At 52.3% G+C, this 10,264-nt stretch overlaps 1 protein-coding gene across 3 annotated transcripts in view; it reads right to left on the bottom strand.

Annotated features, from left to right (window-relative positions):
- Positions 1-2,752, bottom strand: part of HDAC4 (histone deacetylase 4) — a 78,980-nt gene extending 76,228 nt beyond the window's left edge. For 2 of the 3 annotated variants that reach the window (XM_042035228.1, XM_042035229.1), the window contains exon 1: positions 2,440-2,716. In XM_042035228.1, the coding sequence (XP_041891162.1) occupies positions 2,440-2,634 (195 nt within the window). In that variant the 5' untranslated portion in view covers positions 2,635-2,716. Of the gene's footprint in view, positions 1-2,439 lie in introns of all 3 variants that reach the window. The other variant, XM_042035230.1, reaches the window with a different exon arrangement.
- Positions 2,753-10,264: the final 7,512 nt, after the last annotated feature.

Below are 10,264 nucleotides of genomic sequence, written 5' to 3'. Positions count from 1 at the left end.
CCCCTGGATCCCTGGCAGTGCCCAAGGCCAGGCTGGACATTGGGGCTGGGAGCAGCCTGGGACAGTGGGAGGTGTCCCTGCCAATGGCAGGGGTGGGAATTAGATGATCCTCAGGGTCCTTTCCAACCCAAAGCATTTGGGGATTCCATGAAAGCTTTGCACTTGTTGAGTAAAATGGTGGATGCTAGGCTGGAATGGAAAAAGCCAAATTAATCAATTCTAGACAGCAGCAGATACACAGATCAGAGTAAAATGCAGAAATTCTTCCTCCTTCACAGAAGCAGTTTCCAAAGCAATTGCAGGTGTAACATTACCATAGAATCACAGAATGGTTTGGACTGGGAGGGAGCCTAAAGCTCATCCCATTCCCAACCGCTGCCATGGGGGTGTTCACGCCTGTGTGGACATGCGATTAAAAAACCCCAAAAAACCGACTAAATTTCTCCAAAAAGAGCTCTGTATCTTCACTCAGGACTATTTCTATACCAGGTTTCACAGCTCAAGCGCTTCTTCTGAAGAAGATAAATGGGTTTTATTTGCTTTAACATCCCCACCCTGCTTTCTTCATGAGCCATAAAGGAGCTGGGCAGCTCCAAGCCCAAATTTAAAGTTATATATTTTAATTCTCTGGGCACAATAATCGCTTCCCTGCACTCAGAGCCACTGGACTTAACACAGCTGCCAGTTGTAAGAGTCACCTAAATGTGGGTTGGCTTCTTCACACGGAGACAGGCAGGACGTTTCCCCAGAGAAAACACACCACAGCCACACGCTGGGGCAGGGCGTGGGGTTATTTCCTCTGTGAGGCATCGCAGTGTTTATTTCAACAAGGGGCTGTTTGATTTTTAAAGCAACTCGGGTCCCACGGACACACTTCCTACTCTCAGAGATCACCTTGCAGGCCACCCTTCTGCACAGGATTATATCATCCCCATTTTAAGGCTCTCGTTTAGCCAGGCTTACACACGAGATGAAGAGCTTCATTACCTAATGGGCTGGATACACTGTGGCCTCTCAAAATTAGAGCCCAGCTTCCTCCTAACACAGATTTTGAGCAGAGGCAGTCAGAGCTTTACCACAAATGAGGGTAAATATGTTCCTATCAGCTTTGAGCCTGGCCATTAAATGGGAATGGGCCGGCCTGATTTTTCATAGACAAATAACTACAGGCACGGGCAATTAGAAGGGAAGAATGCAAATATTTGCCACAGGAGTTCCCCATCCTTCCCCCCCTCACCCCGAGTGCTTGCACCAGCTGTGGATGAACGTGGGGATACACCAACATTCCACACATGCCCCCAGAGATGCCCACATTATGCATCCATGTATAAACACAGCTACACCCAGGCACCTCCTCACCTCTGCCCTGGTGACAGCACAGAGGACTCACTCAGGGACAGGGGCGTTTGCTGCTAATCCAGCCTCAAACAGGGGCACCTCTGACAAACCCCAGCTCCTCTCTGTACTGAGAAGTCTGTAAATAACACCCCATTAACTTTTAATCCCATCTTCCCCACTCTGACATGCTTTTTGTATTAAAATGAAAGTTATATAAGGTTGAATCGAGGTTGCTTTTCAATATTACATTAAGGCTATTTACCATGTGCAGCACTAATCCCCCTTTGAAAAAAGGAGCCTATTAGCAATTCGGAAAGCTTACGTTGCCATAGCAATAGTCCAGCACTGGGAAATATTTATATAATGTCTCCTGTTTTCACTCTGCCACAGCCATCTTCCAAACTGGACTGCCTGCTGACCCTGCCTGGTGTTGCCTCCCTGTCCCACGCAGGGCACAGCACCTGCCTGGCGCCTAACTCTGTGCGTGCGGACCCACCCTCAGGCACTGCCTCTGCATTCCCTGCCCCGCACTCCCACCACGGTCCACACGCTCGCTGTGCACCTTGTGCTGATGGCAAATGTGCAAGCGAGGAGTTCCCGTGCCACTCCACTCCCAAATGTGTGGCCACAGGAACAGGTAACCTCCTGCAGGGCTCAGTTCCGCTGGAACTTCCCAGCTTGGGGCATTTTTTTGTGTCCAGGGAAGGGAACGGAGCTGGGGAAGGGTCTGGAGCACCAGGAGCAGCTGAGCAGGGAAAGGGGCTCAGCCTGGAGCAAAGGAGGCTCAGGGGGGACCTTGTGGCTCTGCACAACTCCCTGACAGGAGGGTGGAGAGCAAGGGACAGGACAAGAGGAAACGGCGTCGAGCTGTGCCGGGGAAAGTCTAGGTTGAAGATCAGGGAAAACATCTTCCCTGAAACGGTGGCCAGGCATTGGAACAGGTTCCTCAGGGCAGTGGTGGAGTCACCACCTGGAATTGCTCCGAAGGTGTGCGGGATGCAGTGTGGTGGTGGTGCTGGGGTGGTGGCTGGGCTCCACGATCTTGGAGCACTTTTCCAACCTCAACAATCCCACAGCATCCTGGTCCCCGGCCGCCCTTACCTTGATGTGCTCGTGCAGCTGCGCCTCGTGCTGCCGGGAGAGCTGCTCGTGCTGCCGCTGGAACTCGGCGATCAGGATCTGCCTCTGGATCTGCTGCTTCTGCTTGAGGGCCAGCAGCTCCTGCTGCAGCTGCTGCTCGCGCAGCGTGGGCTCCGTCACCGGCATGGAGAACTGGTGGTCCAGCCGCAGGTCCATGGGCACCGAGCTCGGCGCCACTTGCAAGGGCAGCGCTGTGCTCACGTCAACTGCGGGGAGAACACAAGGGCAGGGCTCAGTGGGGTCCTCATCCAGCAAAGGAACCTTGAGGAACCATGGGCTGAACCAAGGACAGCGCTGTGCTCGCGTCAGCTACGGGGGAAACAAGGGCACGGCTCAGTGGGGTCCTCACCCAGCCCCGAGGAACCATGGACTAAACCAAGGGCAGCACCATGAAACTCACACCGCTCTTTTACTGGTAGCCAAGGCCTACAGGAATTCAGGGATCAACGAGTTTTCCTCCAGGCACCACCTCCCACAAACCCGTGTGTTTGCTACAAGCAAAGAGCATCGCATGTGACCCATCTGTGCCTTCAAAACACACACACACCTCCGTTCCACCCGTCCAGCACCACTGGAAATAAGGAGGATGAAGATTATTCCAAGACTTCACAGAAAGGATTCATCTTGACTCGTGATGGATGAGCTGATGGACTTCCCTGGTCAGGAACATGAGGCTCTCACTTCAAGAAATTTATGCAGAAAACCACAATGTGTTGGGTGATAAATCCCAAACTGGTTTAGCTTGGGAAGGATCTTAAAGCCCATCCAGCCCCACCCCTGCCATGGGCAGGGACACCTCCCACTGTCCCAGGCTGCTCCAAGCTCCAGTGTCCAGCCTGGCCTGGGACACTGCCAGGGATCCAGGGGCAGCCACAGCTGCTCTGGGCACCCTGTGCCAGGGCCTGCCCACCCTCCCAGGGAAGAATTCCCTCCCAATCCCAATACCCAATGTAACCCTGCCCTCTGGCAGTGGGAAGCCATTCCCCCTTTGCAACAACTTGAACTCAGCTTGTATCTCCTAAAAAATGAAATTACTCCTACCCCATGAATGACTAAAAATCTAAATTTCACCTGCATCACAGTTCTGCCTTTCACAGGTATTCTGTATTTGCAACATTTGCTGTCTCTCTCCGGGGCAATCCCTCAATAACTCTGCTGAGAGCTCTGAATGAACACCAGTTACAGGGTAACAGAGGCTAATCCCTCAGAAACGCTGGGCTTCAGCACAACTGGAAAATAAAGGTGGGGGTTTTTTTCTCCACATCCTCCATCAGGACATTAATCTTACCCATCCCAGGGGAAAGAGTTTTCATAGGGTTTTTCCCAAACACTCTCGTGGAGCAGAGGTCCAGGAGCGTGTTCACCCCTCCCTGCACCCGGCTCGGCCAGGGAGGAGGAGGAGGAGGAGACTTTCTTTTTTTGATGGAAACATTTTCAGCAAAAGGTCACATTACTGGAAGTGTTGCTATTTTTCAACCCACAAGCTCTTCCCTCCACTTCCCTACTGTTTTCCTTCCTGTGGCCTTTTCTCTGCTCCCCTCTCTCCCCCGCAGGACCAGAGCAAGGATTCCTTGCCATGGATTCCCGAGCCACAGCCACGGATTCTGGGCAGAGCAGCACACTCTCACCTACAGATAACTGCTCTAACTCACCTCAACAGTGTGTTTGAGGGCTCCAGGGAGAGCTCAGAGCCCCTGGCAGGGCCTAAAGGGGCTCCAGGAGAGCTGCAGAGGGACTGGGGACAAGGCATGGAGGGACAGGACACAGGGAATGGCTTCCCAGTGCCAGAGGGTAAGGATGGATGGGATCTTGGGAAGGAATTGTTCCCTGGGAGGGTGGGCAGGCCCTGGCACAGGGTGCCCAGAGCAGCTGGGGCTGCCCCTGGATCCCTGGAAGTGTCCAAGGCCAGGCTGGACACTGGGGCTTGGAGCAGCCTGGGACAGTGGAAAGTGTCCCTACCCATGGCAGGGGTGGGATGGGATGGGCTTTAAGGTCCCTTCCAACCCAAACCATTCTGGGACCCCATGTGTTCCCCTTGTCCTGTCCCTCCAGGCCTTGTCCCCAGTCCCTCTCCAGCTCTCCTGGAGCCCCTTTAGGCCCTGGAAGAGGCTCTAAGGTGTCCCCGAATCCTTCTCTTCTCCAAGTGAACACCCCCAACCCTCCCAAGCGTGCAAAAATCAGTCCAGTTTCAGGCAGAAGGAACACCCTGCCGCTCGTGAGCGTGCCCTGAGATCCATTCCTCCTGCTTTACTCCCTAAGAAGAGCCTGAAGTTGCTGTTCCCCGCCAGAAAACACTCCTGAGAGAACTTGACCAACCTCCCATTTCCCATCCAAAGGGACTCATCCCCCCACAGCCGCAGGGACGGGGAGCACAATTCCCATTCAGGGCTCCGGCAGAGCTGCGTCATCCCTGATTCCCGACTATTTCAGGCTCAAACAAGCCCCTCTTTGGCCCGCCGGGAGCAGCCAGCCCTCCGTGCCCCACAACAAACACGGCCTGGGCTGCGGGCAGCGCTTGCCGGGACACTCGGAATCGCTGCTCCAGGCTCTGCACCAGCACAATCGCAGCCGTGACGTGAGCCAGGGCACAAAGACGACATTCAGGGCCGGGACGAGAAATGCCAAAGCCAGGAATTAGGAGACAAGATCCCGATTATGAATAATAAACTATCTCACGGTCTCTCCCTGCTTCTTTTTCTTCCCTGCAGGAACAGAGAAACGTTAACTTTTTAATTTTTTTTCCCCCCCGCCACCCTTGGCATATAGGGAATTATTTCTTCCCCGTGGTCAAGTTAGCCTGATTTTGATTCCACGGTCATGTTACGATGATTTTTTATACTGAGTTGGAACCACTCTGCTGGTGTTTCCCTTCCCAAATAAATAAAACATGGCTGTACATCAAAGCCTGCTTGCATGCTGCACGTTAATTAAGACCTAAAGCACTTCAGTCCCCCTCGGAAATTCGACACCTCCCAGCTTGTCTGTGACACACTGAGGGGAATAACCCAAAATGGGGAAATGAAGCGACAATCCCCAACCTGCAAGCAAAGTGCACGTCCCACAAAAGTATTTAATCATGGAATCAGAATGGTCTGGGCTGGAAGGGATCTTAAAGCCCCTCCAGTGCCACCCCTGCCATGGGGGTTCCACTGTCCCAGGCTGCTCCAAGCCCCAGTGTCCAGCCTGGCCTTGGGTACTGCCAGGGATCCAGGGGCAGCCACAGCTGCTCTGGGAAATCCATCCCAGCCCCTTCCCACCCTCCCAGGGAAAAATTCCTTCCCAAGATCCCATCCAGCCCTGCCCTCTGGCAGTGGGAAGCCATTCCCTGTGTCCTGGCCCTCCATCCCCAGTTCCTCTGCAGCACTCCTGGAGCCCCTTTAGGCCCTGTAAGGGGCTCTGAGCTCTCCCTGGAGCCTTCTCCTCTCCTGGTGAACATTCCCAGCTGTCCCAGCCTGGCTCCACTGGAAAAATCAAAAACGTTTCACACGAAGGCTGTAGATAAGACATTATCAGGGAAGTTGTACCTTGAGATTCTTCCACGCTCCAAAATGGAAATAAACTTCTCCGTAAATCCTGAGTGTTTTGGAAGGGATTAGGGGAAGGTGACACTAAACCTGTGAATAGACTTTTCAATAAAACTAACATCTATAATTGAATTTCCTTTCCCTTCTCTGATACAGCCTTTTCATACTGGTCTTTAAAGGATGGAAATACAGGACTGAGTCCTGGAATACACTAAAATATTAAACCAAAAATTCAGTATGAGAGGCACCAAACGAGTGTTTAAATTCAAACCTTGTTTCAGCATAACTTTCACTTAAGGTTAATTCAAAAAATATTCACAGAATCACAGAACCACAGAGGGGTTTTGTTGGAAGGGACCTTAGAGACCATCACATTCCAGCCCCCTGCCATGGGCAGGGACACTTTCCACTAGACATCAAACTGGAGTTTTTTTAAACCAAATGCTGTTGCCAAAATTACTCTTTCCTTTCCTTTTTTTTTTTTTTAACTTGTTCTTCTATTTTTTTTTTTAATAATTTAAATTTAAGCAGCACAGAAAACTGCCTCTCACATTTGAAACCCAACATCACCTTCAAAGGGAAAGTGCAGGAAATGCTTTCCCTGAGCTCTCCCTCCCTCCGGCACAGAGCGAGTCCCGCTGAACACAAACAGCTCCTTCCCAGCTCTTCTCCCTCTGGCAATTCCCTTTGGAGAAGGGAAAAAATCCCATCAACCTCCCCAAATCTGCTGCAAAACCCTGGGGATGAGAGTCAGGGCAAGGCTGGAGGAAGAAAGCAGCTCCCTCTCCAGGACACATCCCACCTGCCCATGACAGAGCGAGCCTGGGAGATTCCCAAAATCCCAAGGAAAGAGCATTCCAGCTCCTCTGGTGACTCTCCAGTGCCTGGTGCCCTCCCAGATTGCTGCCCACCAGGAATGAGATGTTCCTGGGGCTGGCTGTGGCTGACCTTCCCCAGCCAGGACTTTCCAGAGCCCGTGGACTCAGTTTCTCCACCTTTCCCATCCTTTCCAGGCCGGGGCTTTATTCCCAGCTAATGAGTTTGCTGTTTAATTACTGCTGTGCCAGCCATGCCCTCAGGCCAGGCTCTGCCAGGAGCAGCACGTCAGCCTTTGGGCACCCACAGAAAGCAAACACAAAGCCAGAGGATGTGCTCAGTATCCCAAACTCTTGGCTGCTGCCATCGGATCATGCCCATCCCACTGAACCACCCAGCGGGACGCTGGGGAAGCATGTGCACAGATCTCCCCCTCTCAGCATTATTCCCAGCTCTTCCATCCCCGGGGAAAAGCAAGAAAATCGTGTGTTTATTCCCTGACTTTATTCTTCAGGGCTGTCCTTGGTGTCCAGCAACAGTTTAAAGACATTTAAACACCAAGCTGCTGCCTGCAGGAATGACTTGGGCATGTGGGGAGAGTGACGCTGGCTCCGAATCCTCGGAACACCGTTCCTATAACCCACCACCCCAGTTTTGCTCGGAATCAGCCTGGAAAGGGAGGCGAGCGGCTACTGCTGACTCCGAGCACAGCCAAGGGAGCACTTGAGGTGGTTTATTCTGGCAGGAAGATGTGTGTCAGTCGAGCATCACTGGATTACTGTGAATTAAATCCATCCCCCCCGGCAGTGGCCGGAACACCGGGATCCCCTCCGCCACCCGGCCGACCCAGGGATCCTTTTCCAGCGGGGCTCCCCTTTCCCAAATTGTCAAAACTCCCCAAAACACTGTGAGACGGTGAGATCAGAGCTATAAATAGCACGGAGCTACTGCAGTATGTGACTGCAGTGCCGGGATGAAAGCAGCAGCCTCGGTGGGGAAGCGGAACGAAGCCGCGGCACAGCACCCCCGGAGCTGGTTCCATCTCCAGCACGGGGCATGTCCCACACACAGGGAGAAATTAATACAGGAGGGGGGAAACAAGGCATTACCAGCTTCACTCTATTTATTCTCCGGACAAGACTGTGCCAAGCTGGGCTTGTCCCAGAGCAGGTGGTGGGAGCAGGTCACGGCAGGACACCAACATCCTCTGGAGCACATCCCGAGCACCATGCAGGGCCAGGATGAGGGCAGACTCCTGCCCTGCTCCTCCGCGGATCCACACCACGCCAGGGCAAACTAAAGGACTGTCACAGAATTATGGGATGGCCTGGGTTGGAAGGAACCTTAAAATCACCCGGTTCCAAACCCCTGCCAGGTGGGACAGCAGGAGGAAGTGGTTACTTCTGTCCCACTGAATTCCTACCTCTCTTATGCCATTTCCAAGGACCAGGGGAGGGTATTCTGGGCTGGAATCAGCCAACAAGCTTGAGCACCGCAGCCCAGCTAGAGCCAAAGGCAGGTCAGCACCCTAGGAATGTTTGGACAGCCCAGGTGGGTGGCTGCGAAGGCAGCCTGGATCCTGTCTGGGAGCACAGACTGGGAGTAAACAGCAGCGGAGGTTTCCTACGAGCTCCACGCACGCTGCAGTTCAGCGAGCTGGAGTCACTCCCTGCTCGGGGAGTGTTCCCTGCTCTGTGAATGGGAACCGAAATTAATCATCCCATCAGCCATGGAAACACGTCGCGAGGCAGCGCTCCGCAGGCAACAGATGGAGCTTTAAATGTCACTCTCTCATTCATCGCAAGGAAAACTTCTCCCTGATTACTACCGAGACCTGCAGACACAATAAGGGCGCAGAGATTCGGGATTTCCATCGGCCCCGGCTTTTCCGAGCCCAATTCCTCCCCTGAACGGACCTCATTAGAGTTTATCAGGAACCTGCATGGAGATTTTGGTCATGATGACAAGGAAGCCAAAACTTGAAGAGCAGACCACTTATCCTACTGTCTCCATCTTAGATCTGAAGCATTAAAAAAAAAGTCTCTTCTCTTGAAGAAAAAGAACACCCACCAAGCTACAAACACAACAGACAGAAAACCACATTTTCCAGAGTTTGCAAGGAATCCCAGAACGGTTTGGGCTGGAAGGGATCTCGTTCCAGCCCCTCTCGCCTCAGAGCAGGACATCAGAGTTTGGAAAATTATAAACTTCCATGGACAAATATCCAGGGGTATTTCCTTAATGAGAATGTGGAGAGTTCAAGGCCAGCTCCAAACCCTTGATGGCACAGACGCCTCCAACAGAGATGTCTCCAGCAGATGAGCCTGTGCAGGACAGAGCAGCTCCAAAGGAGACACACCAGCTTCTCCACCTCCTTTTCAACCATTATCCCACTTCATCTCCTTGCTGGTTTCATCAGTGACATCTCTAACAAATGAGTGTCTTGGATGGAGCCAGAGCTTTCTGTGAAATTAAAGATAATGGAATGGAAGGAGTTGGCTCGGACTATTTCTCATTTCAAACTTCATACAATTGTGGGAAACCTCTCCTGCCACAGTTTCCTTGCACGGAGTGGGTAAGCAAAACCCACTTGAGTTTCCATTAAAAAAAAAAAGGTGCTAAATAAATAATAAATAATAAACCAGAAAACAACAAAAATAAATGTATAGCTCTTCTCAAAAGGCTCAGGAAGCTGGGGCTGCCCCTGGATCCCTGGCAATGTCCAAGGCCAGGTGGGACATTGGGGCTTGGAGCAGCCGGGGACAGTGGGAGGTGTCCCTGCCCACGGCACGGGTGGCACTGGATGATGTTTAAAGTTCCTTCCAATCCCAACCATCCCGGGATTCTGTGATTCCTGGGAATGTGATTTCACCTGCCTCTTTGCCTCAGGCATTACCCAGCAACTGAACCTCTTTGATGGATCTGTCTTGGTTTCAGAACAGGAAACTTCTCCCCTCAGCACATCCCCAGGACAAAAAGCAGAGTTGAAGGAAGCTCAGCTGCACTTCTGTAGAGCCAAATCCACGTGGACTTCCCACATGCCTCTCTCTAAACTCACTCTGAGCTTCCTTCAAGGGAAAATGACGCTTTGGAGAAGAGAATTAAACATGGAAGAGATCCAGCAGGAGCCAGAAAGTCTCATCCCAAGATTATACATGAAAAACCTCCCATGAGAAAAACAAATAATCCACCGTGTTGGATCAGCATGGGGGAGTTGAGGGATGCCCAGGGAAGGTGGGGTTGGACAAACACCTGGACATTCTCACCAAGTCTTCGGGAGTTTTCCCTGGAGCCTCCAAAGGGGTGACCTCTGCAATAGCAGGAATAAAGCCACTGATGAGCCAGTGGCACAGCATGGTTTGGGTTCTTAAAGCTCATCCTATTCCAACCCCCCGCCACGGGACACCTCCCACTGTCCCAGGCTGCTCCAAGCCCCAATGTCCAGC

Source organism: Corvus kubaryi, unplaced genomic scaffold (assembly GCF_017639235.1).
Source record: "Corvus kubaryi isolate FWS band 111438036 unplaced genomic scaffold, C.kubaryi_AGA036_p1.0 37383, whole genome shotgun sequence".
Lineage (NCBI taxonomy): Eukaryota > Metazoa > Chordata > Aves > Passeriformes > Corvidae > Corvus > Corvus kubaryi.
The sequence above is the reverse complement of the archived record's forward strand: the minus strand, read 5'-3'. Positions and strand labels throughout refer to the sequence as shown.